The sequence below is a fragment of the Nuphar pumila genome, chromosome 5, assembly GCF_984573655.1.
Source record: "Nuphar pumila chromosome 5, dmNupPumi1.hap1.1, whole genome shotgun sequence".
Lineage (NCBI taxonomy): Eukaryota > Viridiplantae > Streptophyta > Magnoliopsida > Nymphaeales > Nymphaeaceae > Nuphar > Nuphar pumila.
The window spans coordinates 106,766,182-106,794,084 of NC_143253.1; the positions used below are offsets into that span (position 1 = coordinate 106,766,182).

At 36.2% G+C, this 27,903-nt stretch overlaps 1 protein-coding gene across 1 annotated transcript in view; it reads right to left on the bottom strand.

The window, feature by feature from the left end:
* LOC149838027 (Sodium Bile acid symporter family) overlaps positions 1–18,103 on the bottom strand; it is a 56,240-nt gene extending 38,137 nt beyond the window's left edge. The window contains exons 1-4 of the mRNA XM_090008170.1: positions 17,882–18,103; positions 17,035–17,140; positions 15,282–15,389; positions 15,127–15,194 (exon numbers count right to left, since the gene is read on the bottom strand). Of these exons, the coding sequence (XP_089864296.1) occupies positions 15,127–15,194; positions 15,282–15,389; positions 17,035–17,140; positions 17,882–18,103 (504 nt within the window). The remainder of the gene's footprint in view (positions 1–15,126; positions 15,195–15,281; positions 15,390–17,034; positions 17,141–17,881) is intronic.
* Positions 18,104–27,903: the final 9,800 nt, after the last annotated feature.

The following is a 27,903-nucleotide window of genomic DNA, read 5'->3' on the forward strand; positions in this document are numbered from 1 at the left end:
ACTTGATAATGTTGCCATTAATCTTTGTTTCGACGGATGCGAAGAACCAAAAAAGAATCTTGAAGTTCTTCATTTCCCATTCGTCGTGCTTCTTGGAGTATTCTTCAAGAGCTTTGATCATTTCCTCTCCCTCAAGAATCTTGATTTCACTTCCGTCCATCACGGTTATTTTGGGTTCCGGTTCCGGAATTATGCCTTGCACATAACCCCATAATCCTTTACCTTTTATGTGAGCCTCCATGTTCCCGGCCCAAATATGATAGTTGGACCCATTCAACTTGAAGCCAACAGCGAAGTGAGACTCTTTTTCACCCATTAAGGAGTAAAGAAAAGGAGAAGAGGGCGTACCAACACAATGCTTCAACTTCTAGCTTGCACAAGATCCTTCTAAAATATTTGAGAAGCAAGATCCACCACTTCAACTTCTAAGGATCCGAAGGCATGGTTTTCGAGGCACTCGAAAAAAGGAGAATCCCACGATCCTTAGTCACCAACCTTGCTCTGATACTATGTAAAATTGTCTACGAAGAGACAATACGCATACAAGCATAAATACTTTATAAAAGAAGTGCACGAAAGAACTCTCACAACACTTGAACAAAATACACAAAAAGCGTATAAATAATAAACATGCAATAATGCATGTATTTCATAAAATGAAAGCAAATGCTTGAGACTCTCAAGCTTGTTTTACAACAAGGGGGAACACCCCTATTTATACAAGAGGAAAGGGGTGCAAGAGGGGGCTCCCCAAAGGAGTCGTTGGGAAGACCCCAACGGTCACAATTGTGACCGTTGGGGGCCCCCCAACGACTCTATTGGGGGGGACCCCCAATGCACCTTTTTCTTATGAAAAAAGGAAAAAGAAAAAAGAAAAATAATTACAAAAAAAATTAAAAGAAGAAATACAGCATATTCCAAATGGAATATGCGCAAAATGTAAAAAGACAAAAAATACCCTTTTTGGGTAAAAGGGAAAAATATATAAATATATATACTTATATATAGAGATACGTATATATATAATATATGTATATGTATCTCTATGTATATAAGTATATATATTTATACTTACAATAATGTGTTTGAGTATACATTTTAACAATTTGTCTGAGAGTTTCTTTGAGATCTCCACGCCGGCCTTCATCTTCCTTTTTTATGGTTGATTCTTCAATGGAAGCAACCTTAGGCTTGAAAGTTTCATTCAATTTAGGGCAAGCAGGTTTAAGATGACCCGACTCATAACAATGATGACAAACAATCATCTTTCTACCTCCACCATAGTTATTATTGTAGTTAGCATGCTTCCTAAAGTGCGGGGGTTTGTATGTTTTAACATTGTTGTCGGGTTTAGACATGGCTAGAACTTGATCTATACTCTTACTCATGCCAAGCCGAGTTTCTTCTTGAGTGATTTCGGCAATGGCATCTTCCAAAGGAGGAAGAGTGGATCTATGTAAAAGTAAGGATCTTCCTTGCTTAAATTCTGGAATAAGCCCAAATAAAAATTGAAACAATCTTTCTTATTCCATTTGCTTTTGCCAAAGTTCAACATCCTCAATGGCTACCTACTTAGGCTCTAAAAGAGCCAATTCATCCCATAGAGGATTTAGAGTACTATAATAATCTTGAATGCTCAAATCCCCTTGTTTAGTGGTTCATACTTTTTCTTGCAAAAAATAAGCTCTCGCAAGATCTTTTTGGGTATACATACCCTTCATAAAGAACCAAGCCTCATTGACTCTACGAAATTTAGCTATATTAGCACATACCTTGAGTTCTACATTGTTCATAAACCATGCAAGAATTTTTGCATGATTGCTCTTTCAATTTTTCACTTTTCTTTGATGTTCTTTAATAGCTTTGAGGCGAGCATCTCCCTCAAGCGCCTTTTTTTGACCTCCTTCTATCTTGGTGAGCTTTATTTGAGGTTCCGGACTAGAACCCATTACATAACCCCAAAGTTTTTTTTCTTTGAGATTATTCTCCATTGTGGATGCTCACATCATGTAGTTCTTGCCATTGAGCTTGAAGGATAGGTCGATCTTGGATTCCATTGCACAAATAAAATATGAGAGGGAAGAAGGAGAGCGATGTCATGATTTCAACTTCAAAAACCATATGGCTCTGATACCATGTAATGAAGTATACGAAAGTGTAAAAGAATGCTAATGCATTCACAATGGACAAATACAAAGACACAAGAGAGAGATTAGAGAGAAGTCCACTATGGGACAATACAACAAGCCTTAAAAGGCAACACAATAAAAATAACAAATAGCTTTATTAGAGAGGAGCTCAAAAGCTTAAAAATACAAGAGAGGGAAGGCCCTATTTATACAAAATGAAAAGGAGAAAAAAAGGAAACCATTGGGGGCTCCCACATGGTGCCGTTGGGATCCCCCAACAGTCATATTTATGACAGTTGGGGTTCCCAACGACTCTATGTGGGACCCCCAATGCATGAATAAAAAATACTTTTAAAAAAAGAAAAAGTAAAAAGTAAAAAATATCCTATCTATTAAAAATAGTTGTTTCTATAAACAACTATATAAAAAGACAAAAATACCCCTATCGGGTATTGGATATGTATATATATATATATATATATATGTTTATATATGTATTTTAACAACAACAACCAACCAGAAATTATTAAAATATGCAATCTCATAGACAGCTCATGTAATCCCTTGTAATGTTTTTCTTTTTTTTAGTTAGTTTAATTATAGTTTAAACCCAACTAGAACTCACTTAAAAACTATTTTTAGGACACCTTTAGGCTTCACCTTTTTGACTAGTCAAAAAAATGAAGCTCCAAGGGAGCAGTTGGGAGTCCAATGACTCCCTTGTAGCTCCTCTCCCCTTCTTCTATAAATATGGGGTTGTTTCCCCTTGTAAAGCATTTTTTGTTCTTTATTTTTTGTGGGAGTTCTCTCACAAGTTTATGAAATCTTGTTCTTCATTTTATGTATACCCTCTTTTGGGTATTGTGTATGAGTGTGAGCTCTTTTGTGTAAATGCCTTTGCTTCATAAATCCTCTTTGTGAGTGTTGAAGAAACAATCCTTGTTAGGGATTGCTACATTCTTTCATGGTATCAAAGCAAGATCGATAGAAGCAATCAGTCCATAGTTCTTGTGCATTGGGAAGCATGTCGTTCATGTTTTTCTCAAAGGAAAGAAGCCTCTTTGAAGGGCTAGTTGTGTGGAGCCTTGGAAGCTTGGAAGACTAGATATTTTTGCTTCTTGTGGTGGTGTACTTCTTTCTTTTTCTTTCCTTCTTCTCCCCTTCTTCCTTTCCTAAACTTGTAAAATGGATGACAATGATAATGTCACCATTAAGCCCATAAAACTCAATGATTCTAAGTTTCTAACTATGTAACATGGGCTTCTATTATGAAGCACCTCATTTGGGGAAAGGGGCTATGGGGATTAGTAGATGGAACCGATGAGGAACCTAAACTAATGCTCACTAAAGAAGAAGAAGGAAAAGAAATACCTCTTTCGGAGGTAGAAAAAATTAAAGTTGTTTCCACTTATGAGAAAAAGTGGAAAGAATGGAGAATGGGTCACGCCAAGATTATGTCTTAGGCTCATTTCTAGTGTGGATATAAAGAAGTATTCAAGCCTTGCGAAGTTTGAATACACTAATGATGCTTGGGACTATCTCAAGAGAATGTATTATCTTAAAGATGTTGCCCATATATGTAATCTTCAGGAAAAGGTTCGCAATATGGTTCAAGGAGATAAAAGTATTAGAGAATACTATAATAGCTTGTCCGAGCTATGGAAAGAATTGACTCCTTGAACCAAAGTGACATTGTCCACAAGATATAGAGCTTCGCCAAAATCAAATAAATGCGGAGCATTTTTTTCAATTTATTAACTGTTTAACACCGGAATTTGAGAGAACCAAGTCCGCTCTTCTTCATCGAGGGAAGGTTCCCTCTATTGAGGACATAATTGAAGAATTGAGTATGGAAGAAAACCGACTGAAGAAAAGAATCTAAAAAAATGATGATGACTCAGTTTTAGTTGTTTCAAGACCAGGGAATCATGTTTGTGCATATAAACCTCCACATTTTGGAAGAACATATGATGAGAAATACGGAAGTAAGGTGGAAAGAAAAGAAATAATTTGCTATTATTGTCGTGAACCTGAGCACGTCAAGACGCACTGCCCAAAGTTAAAGAAGACTTATGAAAAGAAGGTTGCTACTGTTGAAGCCCAGCAAGAGACAAAAGAAACATCTATTGAAATCATGTCATTATCTCAACTAGTGGAGGCACTTCAACCACTTCTTAAAGGAGCTTCCCCATCTGCTGGAGTTGTGGTCTCTTCAGTAAGCATCTCTGATCCAGGTAAACCTCTTTGGCTTCTTGATTCTGGTGCATCTTTTCATATGACCCCTAACAGAGAATTATTGTCTCAATATCATAACTCAAGTGGTTCAAATGTTTTGACTGCCGACGGCACTCCTCTTGAGATTAAGGGAATAGGATGTTTTGAAAATTCTTCTCAAAACTCAAACAAATTTCGTATTCCAAAAATTAGATATATTCTCAAACTTAATTTAAACCTTTTATCTGTATCTCAGTTAACTGATCATGAGTGTAATGTTTCCTTCTCCTCTCATGATTGTCGAGTACAGGATCACCAGTCAGGGAAGCTGATTGGAGAAGGCCATAGAGAAGGAGGCTTATACTACATGGATTTTTTGGATTTTCCCAAGAGTACACTGTGTTGCAATGTTCAAAAATTGGATTTGGATCTTTTGCACAAAAGATTTGGACATCCTTGTATATCCAAGATTCAACACTTTCCGAACATGAAAAATTTTTGTAATTTTGAAACTTTTACATGTGAAAATTGTATTCTTGGAAAAATGAAAAGATTACCTTTTCTGGAAAGAACTTTTGTTTCTACAAGACCACTTGAGTTGATTCATTCTGATGTCTGGGGTCCTGCACCAATTATATCAAAAGGTGGATTTGTTTATTATGTTATCTTTGTAGATGACTTTACACGACACACTGGATTTATTTTCTTAAACATAAATCCGAAGTCTTCTCGCATTTTAAAATCTTTCATAATATGGTCAAAAATCAGTTTAAAGAGGATATTTCAATATTTTGTACCGATTCAGGAGAAGAATTTTTATCAAAGGAATTCAAAGATTATTTAAATCAATATAGAGTTATACATCAAAGGTCATGTCCCTACACTCCTCAACAAAATGGCATAGCTGAAAGAAAGCATAGGCACATTATTGAGACAACAAGAACCCTCATCATATCACATCAAGTACCAAAAATTTTCTGGGCTGAAGCAGCCTTAACTCCTATTTATCTCATCAATAGGATGCCCTCTTTGTTGTTAAATAATATTTCTCCAATCGAAAAGCTTCTTAAACAAATTCCTGATTACTCCAGGTTAAGGGTATTCAGGTGCAAATGTTTTGTATTCTCAGATAAAAATGATAAGCCTTCCTCTCGAGCTATTTCTTGTGTCTTCTTAGGATATGCAAGTCATCAAAAGGATTATAGATGTTTTGACTTTAGAAATAACAGATTATATGTCTCAAGAAATGTATCCTTCTTAGAAAATGAAAGTCCATTTGAAACCAAAGCATCTGCAGAAACAGATGAGTATTCCTTTTTATTTGATTTAGTCTCAAAGAATGAAAAATGTAACGTTGAGCAAGATGATCAAAGTGATATTTCTCCTCTTGAACCAATTAGTGATAACCAAGAGTTCATTCAATATTCTAAACGAGGAAATTCAGAAAGACTATGTGCCCTTGAGAGGTACTCTGTAGAATCAGAACCCGAGGTGTCAAGAAGAAAATCTACTAGGATCTCAAAAATTCCTAAGAAATTTGTGTCATATAAATCTTTTTCGCCAAAATTTCAAGCCTTTATAGCCTTAATTCACTCCTATGAAGAACCTCCCAGTTATGCTATAGCCAAAACCCAACCAGAATGGGTAAAAGCCATGCAAGTGGAATTAGAAGCCTTAGAAAAGGCGAACACTTGGACCATACAAGAACTTCCGCCTAACAAGAAACCTATTGGTTGTCAATGGGTTTACAAAGTAAAGACTAAAAGCGATGGCAGTCTTGAGCGGTTTAAGGCTAGATTAGTTGCCAAAGGCTACGCTCAAGAATATGGAATAGATTATGAGGAAACCTTTGTTCCAGTAGCCAGAATGACCACAGTTAGAATTCTAATTGCCCTTGCCTCTATAAAGCAATGGTCCATATATCAAATGGATGTTAAGAATGTGTTCCTAAATGGTAGTTTAACTGAAGAAGTATACATGGATCCACCACCAAGAATTGATGTTCCTAAAGGAAAAACTTTTCGTCTAAATAAAGCCTTATATGAACTTAAACAAACTCTGAAGGCTTGGTATGATAAATTTAGCAGGTTGATGCTTGATTTTGGTTTTCAATCTTGTCTTACTGACACTGCTTTGTTTGTTAAGAATTCTAATATAGGTATCATTATCCTCCTTCTCTACGTCGACGATATGATCATCACTGGCAGTGACAAACAGGGAGTGTGCAACATTAAAAAATTTCTCAAAACTCACTTTGAAATGAGTGATTTTTAAGTTTGATTTGGATATTGTTGTCAGGTCAGGTATTTCAGATGAAAGATATGTGGACACTCCAGAAGTTGTAAATGTCAAGATGAAGAGTGATGATGGAGAACCGGTTGGAAACCCAACTTCGTATAAACAACTCGTCGGGGCTTTGTCATACCTTTCCATTACAAGACCCGACATTGCACATGTTGTCCATACAGTCAGTCAATTTCAACATGCTCCAACCTTTGTTCATATGGGAGCAATTTTGCGAATTATCAGATACATTAAAAATTTTATATCTCGGGGTCTATTTTTGCCTGCTTCTTCTAATCTCAAGCTTCTTGCTTATATTGATGCAGATTGGGGAGGTGATCTGAATGATTGTCATTCAACGAAAGGTTTTTGTGTCTTCTTGGGAGAATCGTTGATCTCATGGAGATGTAAGAAGCAACAAAAAGTATCCCTTTCATCAACAGAGGCAGAATACAGAGCAATGACTACTACAATTATGGAAGTAGTCTCGCTTCGACAACTGCTTTCCGACATGGGAGTTGAAAGTTCAGAAGCATCTGACATGTGTTGTAACAACAAGAGCTCTATCTACATTGCAAGCAATCGGATGTTCCACGAACGTACCAAGCATATAGAAATGGATTGTCATTATGTTTGGGAGGAATTCTTGCGCGGCACCATCAATCTTCCCTATGTTGCTTCTGAATACCAATTGGCCGATTTCTTCACCAAGACTCTTGCTGCTCCTAGATTTCACTTTCTCTTAGGCAAACTTTCGGTTATCCAACTGTAATTTTGAGGGGGGGTGTTAAAATATGTAATCTCATAAACAACTCATATCTCATAGACAGCTCATGTAATCCCTTGTAATGTTTTTCTTTTTTTTAGTTAGTTTAGTTCTAGTTTAAACCCAACTAGAACTCACTTAAAATCTATTTTTAGGACACCTTTAGGCTTCACCTTTTTGACTAGTCAAAAAGGTCTTTTTGACCAAGTCAAAAAGGTGAAGCTCCAAGGGAGCCGTTGGGCTCCCAACAGCTCTAATAGAGCCGTTGGGAGTCCAATGACTCCCTTGTGGCTCCTCTCCCCTTCTATAAATATGGGGTTGTTTCCCCTTGTAAAGCATTCTTTGTTCTTTATTTTTTGTGGGAGTTCTCTGTTAAAATACATTTAATTCATATATATATATATATATATTTATTTATATATATATATATATATATATATATATATATATATAATACCCTATAGGGGTATTTTTGTCATTTCACAAGTACCCGATAGGGGTACTTGTTTTTCTTATTTTATTTTCCTCTTTATTTTTTTGTAAATCATTTTTTGTTTTTTGTTTTTTGCTCACATAAAAGGGGCCCCACCATGTAGTCGATGGGGCCCCCAACGGTCACATTTGTGACCGTTGGGGGCTCCCAACGACTACATGGGGAGCCCCCTAGGTGGCTCTCCTTTTGAGGCCTCTTGGCCCTCCCCCTCTCCTTCTCTTGTGTATAAATAGGGGTGAACCCCTCTTGTATTTCTTACTCTTGAGAGCTCTCTCTCTTTCAATAAGAGACATTTATATTTTGTGTTGTCTCTTGTGGGTTTGGGTATTACCCCTTGTTGTTTGTTCATTAGTGGATGTTGTAAGTGCCTAGTGCACTCTTTGCTTTTCCGCATATTTCATTACATGGTATCAGAGCCTTGTGTATGCTCGTCTTCTTAATATAGCTAGTTGTGTAGCTATATTTTTTTCTTGTTATATCTCTCTTCTTTTTATCCTCTTGTAAGTGATTATCATGGAAGGAGAACAAAAGATTGATCTCTCCTTCAAGCTCAATGGATCCAACTACATGATGTGGGTCGCCGCTATGGAAAACAACCTCAAGGGGAAAAAGCTTTGGGGATACGTTATGGGCACTATTCCGGAACCGCAACTTCAGCTAACTAAGATGAAAGGTGATCAAGAGAAAGCTCTTGAAGGAGATGCCCGCATGAAGGCCATTGAAGATCACCGATCTAAAATAGAAGATTGGGAAAGTAAGCATGCCAAGATTTTTGCTTGGTTCATGAACAATGTGGAGCTCAAGATTTGCGCCAACATTGCCAAATTTTGGATGGCAAATGAAGCATGGTTCTTCATGAAAGGTATGTTTACCCAAAAAGACCTCGCTCGTCAATTCTTTCTTCAAGAAAAAATCCGGACTATCAAGCAAGGAGAAATGAGTGTTAGGGACTACTTTAGCACTCTTGGCCCTCTATGGGATGAGCTATCTTTACTAGAACCAAAATGGGTTTCTAGTATAGATGTGGAATTAAGGAGAGAACAAATGGAAAAAGAACACTTTTTCCAATTTTTACATGGGCTTAGGCCCGAATATGAGCAAGTTAGATCCTCCTTCTTACATAGATCAAAACCTCTTCCCTTGGAAGATGCCATAGCCGAAATATGCCAAGAAGAAACCCGTCTTGGCATGATTAAAGGAGGAGATGATGTCTTGGCCGTATCAAAACCCGGCAACCACATGAAAACTTACAAACCTCCACATTTTGGAAGACAAAATAACTAAAATGGCAATTATAGAAAAGCCATTTGCCACCATTGTCAAGAACCGGGTCATATAAGACCTAATTGCCCTAAGTTGAATGAAGCACCAAAAAATAAGGTTGCTTCCGTTGAAGAAGCTACTCAAAAGAAAGAGGAAGCAATCAAAGGAAAGGACTCTTTTTCTCTTGCTCAACTATCAGAAGCACTACAAACTCTACTCAAGATTCCATCAACTTCGGGTGCCGCCGTAGCTTCTTCCTCTCCTCCAGGTATGTCGTCTTGGATCCTTGACTCTGGAGCTTCCTTTCATATGACCCCCCTTGAAAATGAGCTTTCTGATTTATGTAATAATTTTAAAAACTCCTATGTTTCAACTGCCGATGGTACATCTTTACAAGTTAAAAGTCTTGGAACCTTAAACTTTTCAAAAAACTTCTTTGTGCCAAACGTGAGAGTTGTACCTCAACTTAATTTAAATCTCCTCTCTGTTGCTCAAATATGCGATCATGGATGTAAAATCTCCTTCTCAACTAAGGATTGCTCTATACAGGATCTCCGGTCCGGGAAGCTGATTGGGCAAGGCCATAGAAAGGGAGATCTCTATTACATGAGCAACTTGAAACTCCCCATTAACTCTTTTTGTAACCATGTCCAAGATAAAAATATTGATATTTGGCATCAAAGACTTGGACATCCAAGTTTCTCAAAAATGTACTCCTTTCCATTTGGAAAGAAATTTTGTAATGAGAAACATTTTGTTTGCAAGAATTGTATTTTTGGCAAAATGAAATCTACTCCTTTTCCAAACCGGACTTTTGTATCCAAAAGACCTTTTGAGTTAGTCCATTCGGACGTTTGGGGTCCTTCCCCCGTCATGTCTAAAGGAGGGTACTCCTATTATGTCACTTTCATCGATGACTATACTAGGTATGTATGGATCTACTTTCTCAATCTAAAATCCGAAGTCTTTGAGTTTTTTAAAAAATTTCATATGATAGTTAAAAATCAATTTTCAAGTAATATCTCTACTCTTAGATCCGATTCGGGTGGAGAATATTTATCAAATGAATTTCAAAACTATTTAGAAGTAAATGGAATTTGTCATCAAAGATCGTGTCCTAGGACTCCCCAACAAAACGGCTTGGCCGAAAGAAAGCATAGACACATCATAGAAACCACTAGGACACTCCTTATTTCCAAAGAAATTCCAAAGAATTTTTGGGCCGAAGCGGCCTTAACCTCAACTTACTTAATAAATAGAATGATATCTTCATCCTTACAAAATACATCTCCATACGAAAAACTATTTGAAAGAACACCCGACTTCAATAGATTAAGAGTCTTTGGATGTAAATGTTTTGTTCTTACTCATAAACGGGACAAATTATCTCCTAAAGCTATTGAATGCGTGTTCTTGGGTTATGGAGAAAATCAAAAGGGTTTTAGATGTTTTGACTTGAAAAATAACAAACTCTATGTATCCAAAGATGTAACATTTTTGGAAAATGAAAATGGCTTTGTGAAAACTAAAGATATTGACAAAAGTGAATATACTTTTTTATTTGATCTTCTATCTCAAGAAGATGAGACTCCTCAAGAAGAGGAAATCTCTAATGTATCTTTGAATGACCTAGAGGAAATTCCTCTTGATAATGTTATAGATGAGAATAATAGACCAATCCAAACATATGTTAGGCGTGGTCAACAATCTCAGATGAGTGCCTTAGAAAAATACTTTCAAGGATCCAACATAGAAGAAAGCTCGTTAAGGAGATCCAATCAGATCTCCAATCCTCCTAATAGGTTTGTTTCCTATGAGTCCCTAACTCCAAGATATAGAGCATGTCTAATTGCGTTGCATTCATTTCATGAACCCTCACACTATAATGAGGCCAAAGATATTCCCCAATGGGTTGAAGCCATGAACTTAGAGCTTAGTGCCCTTGAAAAAGCAAAAACTTGGGAAATAACTTCGTTACCCACTGGAAAGAAATCAATAGGATGTAGATGGGTCTTCAAAATTAAAACCAAGAGTGATGGTTTATTAGAACGTTATAAAACACGGTTAGTAGCTAAAGGATATGCTCAGGAATATGGAATAGATTATGAAGAAACCTTCGCACCTGTTGCTAGAATGACTAGTGTTAGGACTCTTATTGCTATTGCGTCAGTGAAAAAATGGCCTATCTATCAACACGATGTTAAGAATGCATTTCTAAATGGCGAATTAAATGAAAAAGTTTACATGGATCCCCCACCTGGAGTATGTATTGGTAAAAATAAGATTCTCAAACTTAAAAAGGCATTATATGGTTTAAAACAAGCCCCAAAGGCTTGGCATGATAGATTTAGTAATGTAATGACAAGTTTAAATTTTCGTTCATGTTATACTGACACTGTTTTGTTTGTGAAAAGTGCAGGGTCTTCTGTAGTTATTTTACTACTTTATGTTGATGATATGATCATCACAGGAAGTGATGAGCAAGGCATTAATGATATTAAAAAGGTTTTGAAAGAGAATTTTGATATGTCTGACCTTGGTTTCTTAAGATATTTTTTAGGAATTGAAGTGGCGTACTCTCCTCGAGGGTACATTCTCTCTCAGATGAAACTTGTTGCTGACATCTGTTCTAAATCTGGTATCTCCGATGATAAGAAGACAGAAACCCCAGAAGTCATCAATGTAAAATTAAGGTTGGAAGATGGAACACCTCTCGAGGATCCTACTCCCTACCGGCAACTTGTTGGGTCTCTAACCTACTTATCCATTACACGGCCAGACATTGCTCATGTCGTCCACTCTGTCAGTCAGTTTCAACATGCACCTACAACCGTGCACATGAGTGCAGTCTTAAGGATTGTCAGATATATCAAAAATACCATAACTAAGGGAGTTTTTCTTTCTTCTGCCTCGTCACTTGATTTAATTGCTTATACTGATGCAGATTGGGGAGGAAATCCCAATGACCGGGTCTCAACTACCGGATTTTGTGTTTTCTTAGGTGACTATGATTTCGTGAAGATGCAAGAAGCAACACAAAGTATCATTGTCCTCGACAGAAGCAGAATATTGTGCTATGGCCACTACAACCATGGAACTTGTGTGGCTAAGAAGCCTCCTCAGTGATATGGGCATTGTCATCTCTACTCCTTCGAAGATGTGTTGCGACAACAAAAGCGCAATCTATATTGCAAGCAATCACACCTTCCATGAGCGTACTAAGCATATTGAGATAGACTGCCATTACGTTCGGGATGAATACCTAAGAGGAACTATAGCACTACTTTATGTCACATCAGAGTACCAGTTGGCGGACTTCTTCACTAAGGCTCTTGCGGCTCCTCGGTTTTTGTTTCTTCTTAACAAGCTTTCGGTTATATCCCCGTAAAGCTTGAGGGAGGGTGTTAAAATACATGTAATTCATATATATATATATATATATATATATATATATATAATACCCAATAGGGGTATTTTTGTCATTTCACAAGTACCCGATAGGGGTACTTGTTTTTCTTATTTTATTTTCCTCTTTATTTTTTTGTAAATCATTTTTTGTTTTTTGTTTTTTGCTCACACAAAAGGGGCCCCACCATGTAGTCGATGGGGCCCCCAACGGTCACATTTGTGATCGTTGGGGGCTCCCAACGACTACATGGGGAGCCCCCTAGGTGGCTCTCCTTTTGAGGCCTCTTGGCCCTCCCCCTCTCCTTCTCTTGTGTATAAATAGGGGTGAACCCCTCTTGTATTTCTTACTCTTGAGAGCTCTCTCTCTTTCAATAAGAGACATTTATATTTTGTGTTGTCTCTTGTGGGTTTGGGTATTACCCCTTGTTGTTTGTTCATTAGTGGATGTTGTAAGTGCCTAGTGCACTCTTTGCTTTTCCGCATATTTCATTACATTCTCTCCCAAGTTTATGAAATCTTGTTCTTCATTTTATGTATACCCTCTTTTGGGTATTGTGTATGAGTGTGAGCTCTTTTGTGTAAATGCCTTTGTTTCATAAATCCTCTTTGTGAGTGTTGAAGAAACAATCTTTGTTAGGGATTGCTACATTCTTTCATAAATAAAAAATCTCAAATAAATACTGAAAAAATATGAGATTAACATATAAAAGTAACATTAATGCAATAACTTGATCTAAGTAAGTATCTAAGAAATAAAATATGAGCATTCATTCAATAAAAAATTAAAATTAACAACCAAATGCATATTAGCATTAACAACATTATGTCATAATTAGAAAATGCATGTTAACATTAACAACCAAATGTTAATATATTTGTCCAAAACTCTTCAAAATGAGAGTGTTAGCATTCACAAGTGCAAATGAAAGACCAAATATATATATATATATATATGCCCATAGGCCATAGCCGTATGATATGAATTAGGGCCTAGGCTTTTCTTGTGTCTCGTCATCATCAATATCTAAGTCTTCAATGACTTATATGTATATTATTCATGTATCATTCTCTTTATATATATTTTTTTCATCCTCATCTTTATATATCACACTTAAAATATATATCACAATGAAAAATATATATTTTTTATCTTTGCGAGTTCACCCAAGTTGAACACCCTGTGTTCGTGCTTGCCTCATTTGAGCTAAATAAGCTGCTCGTGGCTCGGCTCGGCAGTTGTATGAGCCGATCTCGTGACAAGCCGAACCAAACCGAGTCATGAGTTGTTTGATTCATTTACCAGCCTTACCCCAAACCCAAACCCACCCAAAATACATACAAAAATAAATACATAGATGAGGTTTATGTAAACTAGTTGCATTAACTTCCATAATTACACCACTGAGAGGACAAACACACTATCACTAGCAAATGGAAAGGAAAAAACTAGTCTATCCAAGGTACAAGTTAAAAACATAAAATCAGCAAGAAACATAAATGCATCATCAAAAATTTATACCTTTCTTCTTCTTCTTATTTCGAAAGGCAAGTTGGGGTTAGGCTAACTGACTAGAGAGGTGGGAGAGACCGAGACAAAGAGAGGTGGGAGACGAGCGAGTGAGAGATGAACAGAGAGGTGGGAGACGAGTGAGTGAGTGAGAGATGAGCAAAGAGGTGGGAGAGAGCAGAGAGACGAGCGAGTGAGTGAGAGAGCAGAGAGACAAGCGAGAGAATGAGGGGCCCCGACCCTAATTAGGGTCGGGGGCCCTAATATATTAACCCTATTTTTTTGTCAAATGGGGGCTTTGACCCCATTTGACCAAAAACTTGAGGCGCGTACACCTCACCTTGAGGTGCGCCTCGGCCCAAGGTGTACGCCTCAAAGCGTATGAGGCGTATGTCTCAGGGCATTTGCACTTTTATGCTGCACCTCAAGGCACAAAGGCCCTCGCCTTGAAGCACGTTTTTAATAACACTGGTGTCATTCTTGTATTCATTGATCACCATATTCCTATTAACAACAGAATAGGCAAAAACTCAACCCAAAAAAATGGCATAACTACATATGCATCAGATTCTTTATCATTTCAATACCACTCAAATGTGAAAAAATACACATAAAAAGGAGTCCATATTAGGCCTATTAGATTATGAAACTTTATCTGGTAATAACAGAACTCCAAGATTGACAGTCTGATGCTAGTTTCATTATATCATATCAACAATCTTCTTAAATTCAACAAGGGTTTCCATGATAATTCCAAGGTTTCAATAAAGAACAAAGATCATCCGTAATGTGATCTGAATAAAATATTGCCAGCTGCAACCACACCAACAGCATTCATTCAAAAGTAATACAAAGAACTGCATGGTCATCTATCATCCACTCTTGGTGAAGTGCAGAAATAAAACAATTAAAACAACTGTGGATGCATGATCAATAAACAAAGTAATCAGTAAAAGCAAAACAATGTGGTTATGTATAGAAGAAATTGATACCAATCAAGTAAAAGAATGATGGACATTGTAGAATCCATGAATGTAAAATTTACAAGAAACTTTTGACATACTAATCCGAACATTCCTGCAGGCCAGGCTTCTTTAGCTGCAGTTATTTCTGTACCCCGCAACATCAGTCCTGATAATGCAACATAGCATTACAAAGAACTGGATTAGCAGAAAGATAAGATGAAACCAAGCAAAATTCTCGTCTTAGAACACTTACCAGATATAAAAAATATGCCAAAGCTACTACATTTTGACAAAGAATATTTGTGTGCAAGACACCCAAGATTAGGATTGGCCAGGCCCAGAGAAACACCACTGATGAGAGCTGCATGCAAGAATTCCTTTTTCATGAAATTTTTAAGTCATGAAACAGCTAAAAAAGTTGTTCCATGCAAAAGAATAAATAATAAATGAATCAAACTGATTACAAATTTAGCTCTTAAAGTTGTAATGCATGTAATTAGAAGGCAAAAAAAGCAAAGACTTGAGATAGAAATAAACCATTAATCTACATCCTCATTGATAAGGAGTAACAGTATACATCACAAGTGACGGAACAAGGTGTCATTTCTTTAGCTTTGTGGACAGGAGTGTTAATAAAATTGGATAGGGTAGGATCGGCCTCACAAAGTTTGCGACCCCAGTAGATTTCCAAGATGATCAGATTTAGGCAGATTGCTCACCAGATCATGGTCACAAATATCAGTATTGATGCAGCAAAATCCACGGATATTATAGGTTTTTCAATAAATCTCAGGAAACCTTGGAACTTAAAAAATAAAATAAAAAATAGGAAAATAGAGAAAAATAATTAAACATATATGTTAAGCAAAGAAGCCATAACATGATAGACAGCCTAAATATGAAGGAAATTTTTTATCTTAAATGCTGCATTGGGCTAGATATTTTGGAAATTGCAAATCACAAATATTACCTAAATAGTAGCAAATCACAAAGAAAATGAAATATAAACAAGCTACAACATGAAAGACTTTTAATTAACAATTAGCTAAAAACTAAAGTAACAAGCACAACCAACACAACACACAAATTAATCTATAAAGCCTAAATATCAAAGTCATTAACATTTAATACTTAATAGTAAAGAACAAAATTCCAAGTTCATAATGCCTTGCAAGGTTCTTTCTTAACATTATCATAGTCTCCAACACAAAATGAGGGAAAAAAAACAAAAGATCAAGCATCATTAGAATCATCATCATAAGAGTCCGAGTCATCTTCATCGCTTCCTCACTTTGTGCATCATCTTTATCTTCAATTTTATCGACTGCTCCACCTTCTACATCTACTTCCTCAAAATTTATTTTCTCCATATCAATTGCACTTGCATTGATCTTTTCCATCTCTTGAATCTTGTTCTTCATGAGTGTATTCATTCACACAGATATCAAGACATTCAGTCTTGTTGGTAAAAGCTGGTTTATCTTATTTGCTTTGCTATAGTCGTATCCCCATGCCCACAATGTTAGAACTTCCTATCTTGTACTCCCCTTACCCACACCCATACCATTATCCATGTGACATAGCTTCTAAGATGTTTTGGTCATTTCAATCAGTTGACTGCAGCTAACATTAAATATAATTAGTTTAATGTTAGATAAGCCTTTATATACGTGTATATATGCAAACAATTATACGATTGGATATTGCATGTCTACAACATCAAGCCATTCCTCATGTCATGGTCAGACACAGTACAAATGAAGTAGTGGAGCAAAATCATGAGCACCATTCTTTTTACAACATCATACACTAAACTGAAACTTTATGTAACAGCACACAGATGAGCATAAAATAAAAAAATAAATAAACAGCAATAACAAGGGAAGCTATATGATATATAAGTGTGTTTACATTAATTTCAATTAAGAACATTATAGAAAGCAAATACGTTTAAAACTTGAAAAGTGAATAAGAAGTATGCCACTAATGTTAGGAAGAAGGCATACCTATTGGAAGGAAGTTTGTTATGGCAAAATCCAAAATTGGTTGCACACATGTTAAGACCTTCGCTAGAGTTGAATTCCATGTATCATGATTACCACTCACTTCTGACTGAAAGTAAAAATAAATAGCATTCCAGGAGCATGTCACTATGATATATTTTGTGATACATTTTGCAGACAGTATGCTTGATTATCATTTATTAAACATACAGGCACCAAGTATCTCAAGATGAAAAATAAAACTATTCAATGCCTCTTCTAAAACGCATTTTAGCCTTCCGGGAGCATGTTGTTATGAGATATTACGCAGATAGAACAGTTGATCATCAAAACTCCTCAGTATCAAGCTTGTTATGTGTCAGAAATCAAATGGAAACTATATGAGTAGATCATCTACCGATCGCAGCTAATTCAATCAGCATTTACAAAAAATAGACCTATCAATCATTAGTGACAAAAGGAATTATTAATCATATTTCAAAATATGCATACACAAGCATGTAGGGAAGCATGTGCATGGGCGTGCACGGTGCACGCACGCGCACACGCACGCACACACACACAGCCCGAATTAGTTCATGCTTCATTTCGAGAATTGGAAATGTAGTTGAATTTTAGTACATATAACCTAATTAAAAACCCTAAAATCTAAATAGGATGAGATGAGAATCTGAAATAATCAAACTAAACACACAAAACTCAAAAAGTAACGATACTAATAATAGTAATCAACAATTCACAAGGAAATAAATTAACCTAAGAAAAATAATGCAGCATGAATCAATGACAGAAAAAAGAAAAATAAACAACCAGAGATTTGGATCGACAGAAGAAACGAAGAATCGACTACCGGGTTCGGCCCTTCGGCGACTCTGCAAATCTGTCGACGCAAGCGCAATCCGCTAATCTCCGCTGGTTTCTCCGTAAATCCGAAGCGGCAGAAAAGATTGACGGCCGGAATTTTCTCCTGAACAAAGAATCTCCGGCGATTACGGCGAGTCCGGCGAGTCCGGCGATCTCCGATCGCTCGAATGGCCGGGAAGCTCAAAATTTGAGCCACTCCCGCTCCCATCCTCGCCAACGGTTTTGGGGGCGAAAGTGTGTCGTTGCCAGAGAAACGCGTGGCGGCAATTTATCTGACACTGAATGACCATGCTACCCCTACAAAATTTTATCTCGGACGAAAATGATTTTTCCGTGTGTTTTTGACTTTTGACCTCCACGCTTCAGAGTCCAGACCACAGAGAGTAGAGACCACGCTCCAAAACGGTAGGGATGGCAGCGGGGCGGGGGACAAGGTTTTCACCCCCGCCCCGCCTCAAAATTTTATCCTCCACCCCCGCCTCCATCCCCGTTTCATACCCTTCATCCCCAGTCCAAACGGGGATGAGGCGGGGCGGGGCGGGGATATTGCGGGGAAAAGTGGTCGGGGCGGGGTTGGGGCGGGGATTAGGCGAGGATCGTGGCGGGGACGGGGCGGGGCAGGGAAAAGTGCACGTCCACCCCCGCCCCGCCTCCGCGGCGGGGATGGATTTTATCCTCCACCCCCGCCTCCATCCCCGTTTCATACCCTTCATCCCCGGTCCAAACGGGGCGAGGCGGAGCGGGCCCCGCTTTCCCCTGGTCCACTGCCATGCCTACCTGTTCACCCTCGATCTTACCGATCAAGGACAGGAAGAGGAGGTCCCTAATGATGATGATATATTAGTGTCATTCTCGTGGGCCCTACTGTTTGCACAATCAATGGAATACATGAATGCATTGGGCTGTTACGATGTCATACCACCAAGGAGTAAGGGTGGGCATCCGGCTAGCCGGGCCCGTTTAGTGCTCAGCTCGCCCAGCTTTAAGTGCAGCTTGGGCCGAAGATTCAACTAATTAGGTAAATAGTAATAGTTACAATGTTACTATGCAATAGTTTGTTTTTTATTTTTTATATTATTAAAATTTAATAAATAACTCAGGCCCAGATGGTATACCTATCGAGGCTTGGAAATGCTTGGGTGAGAAAGGTTTAGAATGATTGACAAATTTTTTTTAACAAGATTTGGCGGACAAATAAGATGCCTAATGAGTGAAGGAAGAGTACTTTGGTGCCTCTATATAAGAATAAGGGTGAAATACAAGATTGCACAAACTATCATGGTATAAAACTCATGAGTCATACTATGAAACTTTGGGAAAGGGTGATTGAGTATAGGTTGAGGAAGGTTGTCATGATATCGGAGAATCAATTTGGTTTTATACCTATAAGATCAACTATGGAAGTTATACATCTTCTTAGACAACTTATTGAGAGATATAAAGAGAGGAACAAAGATTTGGATATGGTTTTTATTGATTTGGAGAAGGCATACGTAGAGTATCTAGAGATGTTCTCTGGTGGACAATGATGAAAAAAGGTGTTTCTCTCAAGTACACTAGTATAATTAAAGATATGTACGAAGTAGTAGTAACCAATATCCGCACTTGTGGAGGGGTGACAACCAATTTTCCTATAACGGTTGGGTTACATCAAGGATCTGCATTAAACCCTTTCCTATTTGCTATAGTGATGAATGAGTTTACGAGATCAATTTAAGAAAATGTGCCATCGTGTATGTTGTTTGCTGATGATATTGTTTTGATTGATGAGTCTAAAGTTAGGGTTAATGCTAAGTTAGAATTATGGAGACAGACATTGGAAGCAAGAGGTTTTAAGTTGAGTAAGAGTAAGACAAAATATATGAAATCTCGGTTTAGTAAGCAACGAAGTAGTGATGGGAGTGTAGTGAAGCTTGGTGAGAAAGAAATATCGGTGGATAACTGTTTCAAATATTTGGGATCTATCATTCAAAAGTATGGAGAAATTGATGGAGATGTAAATCATAGGATAAAGGTTGGGTGGATGAAATGAAAAAGTGCAACTGAAGTGTTGTGCGATCGTAGAATGCCATTGCGGTTGAAAAAAAAATTTATAGGACGACAATTAGGCCCGCTTTACTACATGGTACGGAATGTTGGGCTGCCAAGAGACATCATATTCAAAAAATGAGTGTAGCAGAGATGCGTATGCTTAGATGGATGTGTGAAAATACAATAAAAGATAAGATTCGAAACGAGAAGGTACGTAAGAAGGTAGGCGTTGCATCCATTAAAAATAAGATGAGAGAGAATCGTTTACGGTGGTTTGGACATATTCGGTGAAGGCCTAATGATGCTCCAGTTAGAAGGATGGAGAAATGGGAAAATATATTAGTTAAAAGAGGTCAGCGTAGGCCTAAGAAGACTTGGATGAAGATGATAGGAAAGGATATGAATGCTTTGAACCTCACTGAGGACATGGCATTGGATAGAAATGATTGGAGGAGAAGGATTCATGTGGAAGACTCAGAATGGTTTTCTTTTTTGGTTCATATCGCCAACCCCAATTGTTTTGGGATGAAGGCGTAGTTGTTTTTGTAATAAATAACTCAGGCCCATTAGGTCGATCCACATATATAACGGGCCAGGTTTTGGCCCGGTACCTAACATGCCCGAGCCTAAAACCTTGGCCCAAACTTGGCCCATGGTGAGTCGGGTAGGGTCTCAATAAGTTGGACCTAGTTTGAACTTGATGAGTTTATATTGGGATCCAACTTTGAGATGATGTCAGGTCGATTGTACCCACCATAAGAAAGTCATGCTCTTCGTATAACCATGGACATAGATTAAGCCATTTGTCACGGTTGATCTGCGATGCTCGCCACATGGTGAGCATAGTTTAAGGTTAGGCATTTTAGGTCGTTAATGTTATCGCGTTAAAAAAAATGGATGTTGCGCAATAGGGTCTTGCATTAAAAAAAACTTTGAAGGGAACGTCGATGCCGACCTTGTGGGTGATCGCCCGGACAAGGAGGGTCTTGCTGGTGTCCGACGAGCCGACGAGGAGGCAATCTTTCTCTCTGAGGCTGCCCTATGCTCGCAGGGCCAACCCTAAGGGCCTTCCTCTATCGATGCCACCCTCGTTGATGTTCTTCACTGATGATAGGACCTTGTGTGGTTGTTTCAGTTGTCTATTCTTCATCGACGACATGACCCCTCTATTGCCTTCCTCAGCCATGTTGTACTTGTTGGGGCGCCTTTTTGATCCTGCTGGTGAGAATCACACTTCCACTAGCCCCCCCACCCCCCCACCACCCCTTCTGACCCCTCCTACACACCAATGTATGTGAGCACCATTGAGCTTGTTGGGGCCTCCTTGTGCTCGTCGAAAGAGCAGGAAGAGATCGTTGGGTCTCGTCCTTACTTTCTTCACGATGTTGAGGAACATCATTAAACCTAAATGATGCTCGCCATGTGACAAGCATCATCAAGTTCAGTCCATAATGTAACACCCTAAATTTTATCACCCGAAAATACATAATTTTTTTTATGTAAGGCCTTATCAATGTCATTACTCCAACTAGATTAAGCACTAGGGGGGCACTTAAGCACTAGCGCCAACGTGTATTAGCCTACTAGAACTGAGTTTGAGAAAGTGATACCAAAGACAAGAACCATTTATCAAAAAAATTTGAAAATACAACAAAAAACATTTATCTTGATTTGGATAAAAACTTTAAGTGGGTTACATGTATTTAAATACATCACCATTCATTTATAAAACAATTTAAAATATTCATTAAATAAATGAATTAGTCATACAATCAGTCTTAAATTTAGTAATTAATTAATCAAAACAAAGTCTCTCTGATTCAAATAGTTGGTTCTTATGACACTCCCGCAACATCTTGCAACTGCTCCAACTCATTCACTCATTATCTGTGTGTATAAAATATAAAAAGTCAAACTTTAACCAAGTCATAGTAGAAAACACAATAACCATGCATGCATATACGAAATTAATAATACATGACATTGAACATCATTAAGAACATATATCATGTATATAATCAATACAAGACATTAAACTAAACATACACAACTAATACTTTCATGTAATATGTCACAGAATAAGAATAAATTCATGAACATGCATCTAAATTATTAGGGCATATTTTCACACAAGTTTTCATAGAGTAAAAGTATTCAACTATAAGATTTTTGTTATCTTTTTACCACTCCCGTGGGCACATACAAGACAAAACATCACATCAGAAAAGACTACTCAGGTGTTTATTATGCTATAGATCTTCAATTCTCACAAGTGACTTATTGAAGCAGATCCACTGAGGGCGATATAAGGATCGAGAAAGACCTCACTAGTAGTGGTAGACATAATGCATCCTAATACTTTTGCAGAAGATATGAATCTACCACTTAGGACAAAATTGGTAATCCAACCTTTTACCACCTGCGAACCAAAGACCAGGTGAGTCGCGATGCAGCAATAGTCTCACTAAGCATATTACCTGGTCACATAGAGATTGTACTACCTACCCTCTCTAAGGTAGACCTGGGATTTTAAAAAACATATACCATTGCGAGGTTACCCAGAATCCCCCAAATTAGGGTTATCTTTATTAAGGCTAAAGGCCAATACAACTTATTCACTTGGATAACTCATTTCATTTAGTATGTCCCAATTTTTTTTTAACTAATGCTCAACATGCACTCATGAACAAAGCATACATACAATTTTCATAATTATATACATAAATACAACATATGACATACTCATATTGACATTAAAAATTACATATCAAACGTACATTATTTTGTGCACATATGACACCACCTTGATTCTTTGAATTACATAATTGTTCATCAGCATGTATATGCATGCATTTTCATGTCTTACAACACAATAATCATAAGCATATACAATATATTAAATTTGTGCTCTAGTAGCACTAAATCGATTTTTTGAACCATGAGCTCATTTATGAGTGCTCATTTGTGCAAACATGCATATCATGTCTCATAACACATAACATCAACATATATCATTATGATGCATACTATGACATCAAATTGTTTATTTTAAGCTTATGTTGTAAGTCATATCATGTTGCATATCATGTCACCACACAAGCACATTAATTAATCAAACATGCAATTCATTTTAATATTATAAAAGATTTTTACAACATATAGATCAACACATGATTCCAAATAAAGGCACAATTATATAGCCTCATTAAGTCCACACACTATGCTCTAATGGTGTATATGTCTATCAAGTTCAACTCTGAGACTCATACATGTTCAACTAGTCCATTTTTTGAACCATAACATGTATGCAAATAAGAGTTTCAACTCGAAACTACATGGGCAAAATTTATTAGTCAGTATAAATTTTGTAACGACCTGAATATAATGAATTTATATTTAAAATTTTTACAGTAAATGAAAAGATGTGTTAGCTATCTATAGGCAAAAACCTAGATCCAATCTTATTCTAGATCAGAGCGAAATAAATTTTTTACTGAAACTGGTTTTCTGTTCATAGAACAGACCTATCCGGTTCGGATTTACAGAAGAACCATCAACCAATAAATTTATAGACTAAATTAAATTCTATAAATTTTACTATAGTTAGTTGTGTGTGTCTGACACAATTTTCAAAAGAAATCAAGTCTAAACTTCATCCCAATTGAGAATTAAAATTCATGCACTATAGTATGTTCCTATTCTTGGACAAGTTGTGTTTCAAAATTTAGTATAAATGTTCATGATTTTTAATTCCTAAACTGTAATGAATTTGTGAATAAGATTTTTATTGTGTATTCTTCATTATATAAACTAACACACATAACAATATTGGCCATAAGTGTTAAACAAATTGGGAGAATTAAAATCAGCAAAAATATGTGTTCTTCATAATCCGAACATCAAATAAACCCAATTTTTTTAGGACTGATCCTACATGTTTGGAATATCCCTCTAAAATTTCAGAATATTTGTGTTCACCATTTTGGAGAACCATGAATATCTTTCAGACTGGTCAGAATAAAATTCACATAACAAAATGCATTTTTAATAAATACATGAAAAATTCCATGTTTTTCATTAAAAAAAGCATTATATTCATGCATTTCATGATTTGATTTTAATATAAATACCTTATACACAGATGTGTACAGATCTAAGGATACTGAAATCACAGAGATCAAACTTATAATACGAATCAAATGCAAGATCTCATGCATTTACATAGGAAAACATGATTTTCTAAAAACAAACTGGTTTTCCATAAATAAATCATATTCTTGGATTTCAAATCAATATTGAACTAATAATTATAGATCTAATATGGACCTAATTTAATACATATTATACATGAATTAATTTAACACAAATCATAGATCAAAATTCATGTAAAAAGATTTTTCAAAAGAGCATTTGATTTATGCTACAACTCCCAAAAATATTTTTCGTAACAGTAGTTTTAGGGATCCTAATCTTTCATGGATTGTATAAAATCAGTCCCTATCTTAAACATGGCATATATATATATATATGCATCTGAGAATTATATCCTAGCATGATCATACTTCTTAGCATCATCTATATACCCATAGTAAGAACCTACCTCGAAAGCTGAAAATCAAAACCAAAACTGAAAAAAAAATCGTAGACTAGTGGGTCTTTTTTTCTTCATGACTACCTTTCTTCTCTTGGCTGCACCACCAATAAAAGAACAACTTCACCAATATCAAGACCTCTAGCCACATCTAATAGGCATGTGATAGAGAGAAAGATGAAAGAAAGGAGAGAGAAAATTAGAGAGACAATGAGGAAAAAAGAAGGCTCAATATGGGGGCGCGTGAGGGGGGTCCACTTTTATAACATGCTTATAATTTTTTTTAATCTCATAAAGAAATCCTCTCAAACTTTTTCCTTAAGTTACCTATTTGCATACTCCTAAAAAATCTATGCTAAATTAAAATTTTAAACTGATTGAAAACTTTAAAATATTTTAACTAACTTAGGCTTACATAGGAAATAGAAAACTTAATTTACTACTTTGACTTTAACCAAAGTAAAGATCTTAGTCAACTAAGAGGGGCCCACAAAAGGGGGGGGGGGGGGGCGAGGGTGTCTCACCCTATGGAAATAAACTATTTATTTAACTCTATTAATTACCTAATTCCAAAATCTTAATCCAAATTGGGTTTCTAGGGTAATAGAACACTTTTAAATATCTTAGTCATTATCTTGTATTTGAACGAGGAAACTAATTAGGTAACTTGACTTTAATTAAATATAAACTTAGGGGCTAAGAAAGTAGGAACCCCTTGATAAGTAGGATGGGGGGTCCTACTTGCTTAACTAATTAATTTAAATTCCTAATTCAAAATCCTAATAAATTTCTAAATTAAATTTAGAATCAAAATTAGGTCCAAATTCTATTTATGTTAAACCCTTATCCAATTCAAATCCAAATTCAATTAAATTCCATATCCAAATTCAATTAAGTTTCAAATTCGGATTCACATTTAATTAAATCCAAATTCATATTTAATAAAATTAAAATTCAAATAAGCTCCAAATTCAAATTCACATTTGAATAATTTAAAATTCAATTTCAATTGAAACTCAAATTAAAATTAAATTTCAAATAAAATTCAACTCAAACTGAAATTAAATCTCAAATAAAATTTAAATCAAATTAAGATTAAAATTAACTTGAAATTCATATTTAAATTTAAATTTTAATTAACTAAAAATTAAAATTAAATTCAACCCATAATTGAAATATAAAATTCATCTTTATTCATTAAATAAATATAAAAAAATTATAGGCATTACACATAATGTCGATGAATGGCATGATCTGTGTCCAACAACCATATCTAACTCCATATACTAATTGACCCTTTTAATTCTCACCCATCAAACATTTAGGACAAGTCTGACATGCTAATACTATAATTTTAGCATATCACCTAATACGATCTGAGCCCCAATATTTTTTTTGAAAGGTAGGGTTAGGCAGACCCTTACCAGTTATATAACTATACCATTGGGTTTTGAACCTGCAATGTCCCAACATAAGGTGGCATGCACTAGATGCTCCTACCAGACAAGCGGTGTGTGTTACGACAATGAAGTCGTACATGATACTTCAAGTACAAGGTTTTGATGATTAACAAGTGAATCAACTGCATTTCAACTAAGGCAATGAAGAAAGATGACAAGAATTGAAGAATTCGATGAAGAATCTTTGAAGACTAGTGTGCAAATATAAAATTCATTAAAAGTCTTAGATTCTTGTAAGAGCCTTACTTAGAGTGCATATTTCGGTTGCATTTCACCTAAAAAGTCTTTAGAAAAACTTTTCTAAAAGAACCATTCATGAAAATCTTTTTAGAAAACTCTTTATTTAATTTTTTGTGTTTATTAGTCGACCAATAGACTCACCAGTCGACTAATTCTTTCGCGCCAAATTTTCTAAACAAAATATCATTTTTGTCAAATTAGTCGACCGAAGGTTTTATCAGTCGACCAGACAGAATGTCTGTTTTCTGAAAATTTAGCAGTAGTCAACTAATGATTTTATCAGTCGACCGGACAGAACATGTAGTTTCAGAAAAATTTAGCAGCAATCAACTAAAAGGTTTTTCAGTCTGCTGATGATATTATCAGTCGACTAATTTTTTCTCTAGTCGACTAAGTTTCAAAACTTCAGATTTTCAAACGACTTGATAAACACATTAGTCAACCGACGATAACTGTCAGTCTACTAATAGTTAATTATCAGTCGACTAACTACTCTTCTAGTCAATTAATTTTGCCATTTTTCATGAAACTTTTAAAAGGCGTGTCTTTTCATTTTTCAAACATTTTGATCGTTCAAAATGGATTGTTTTGACACCCTTTCATATCCTCAACATATGGAATCTTTCAACTATAAATATGAGTGCATTCTACATTCAAAAACATCAAATTGAATGCAATTACATTGAATTACTCTTTGCTTTTCACTCATATTCATTTTCTCACTCACTTGATACTTTTCACTTCAGCTTTTCACTCAAATTTCTTTGAGAGACAGTGAATTCGTGAGTAGAGTATTTCAACAACCTCAAAAGCCAATTGCATCTCATTTGCATTCATAAGAAGGGCTCATAGGTTGTTTTGTAAGTTGTTACTTATTTCATTTTTCTGTAAAAGGAAGGACTCCTTGGTTTAAAGGAGTTGTTTGCTTTCAGTAGGTGTGTTACTGAAAGTGGGACCAGATTTGATCTGTATGATCATGTAGTTACACAAGGTTGATAGTGAAAATCTCAAGCTAGTTTTGCTTGGGGACTGGATGTAGGTCGAGAAAGACCGAACTAGGATAAATTTTTGTGTTCTTTGTGTGATTGCTTTGTGAATTTCAAAATCCGTCAAAATTCTGAAGACGATATTTAAAAGCACTATTCACCCCCCCTCTAGTGCTCGTTGCCTCGATCCTACTGCACTTTCATTTGGTATCAGAGCAGGTTAGCTATATTTTGATCTTACCATCATCTAGCATGGCAACAACATTATCTCAGCACAAAGAAGGATGCTCCTCTGTTCGTCCTCCTCTCTTCGACGGAACAAACTATGGATACTGGAAAGTGAGAATGACAATATTCTTACAATCCATGGATCTCGAAATTTGGAGAGTTGTTTCAGAAAAGTACTAAATGCCATCAACTGATTTCAGTCAATGGACCGATGAAGAAAAGAAGATTGCTTCACTTCCTGCAAAGCTATGAATGCATTGTATTGTGTTATTGACAAGATAGAGTTCAATCGTATCTCTAAATGCTCTACAGCAAATGAAATCTGGCATACTCTTCTTGTGACTCACGAAGGTACGTCAAAGGTAAAGGAATCTAAAATTGCTTCTTTAGTTTATAAATTTGAATTGTTTAAAATAAAGCAAAATGAATCTATATCGGACATGGTAACAAGAATGACCGATATCACTAACAC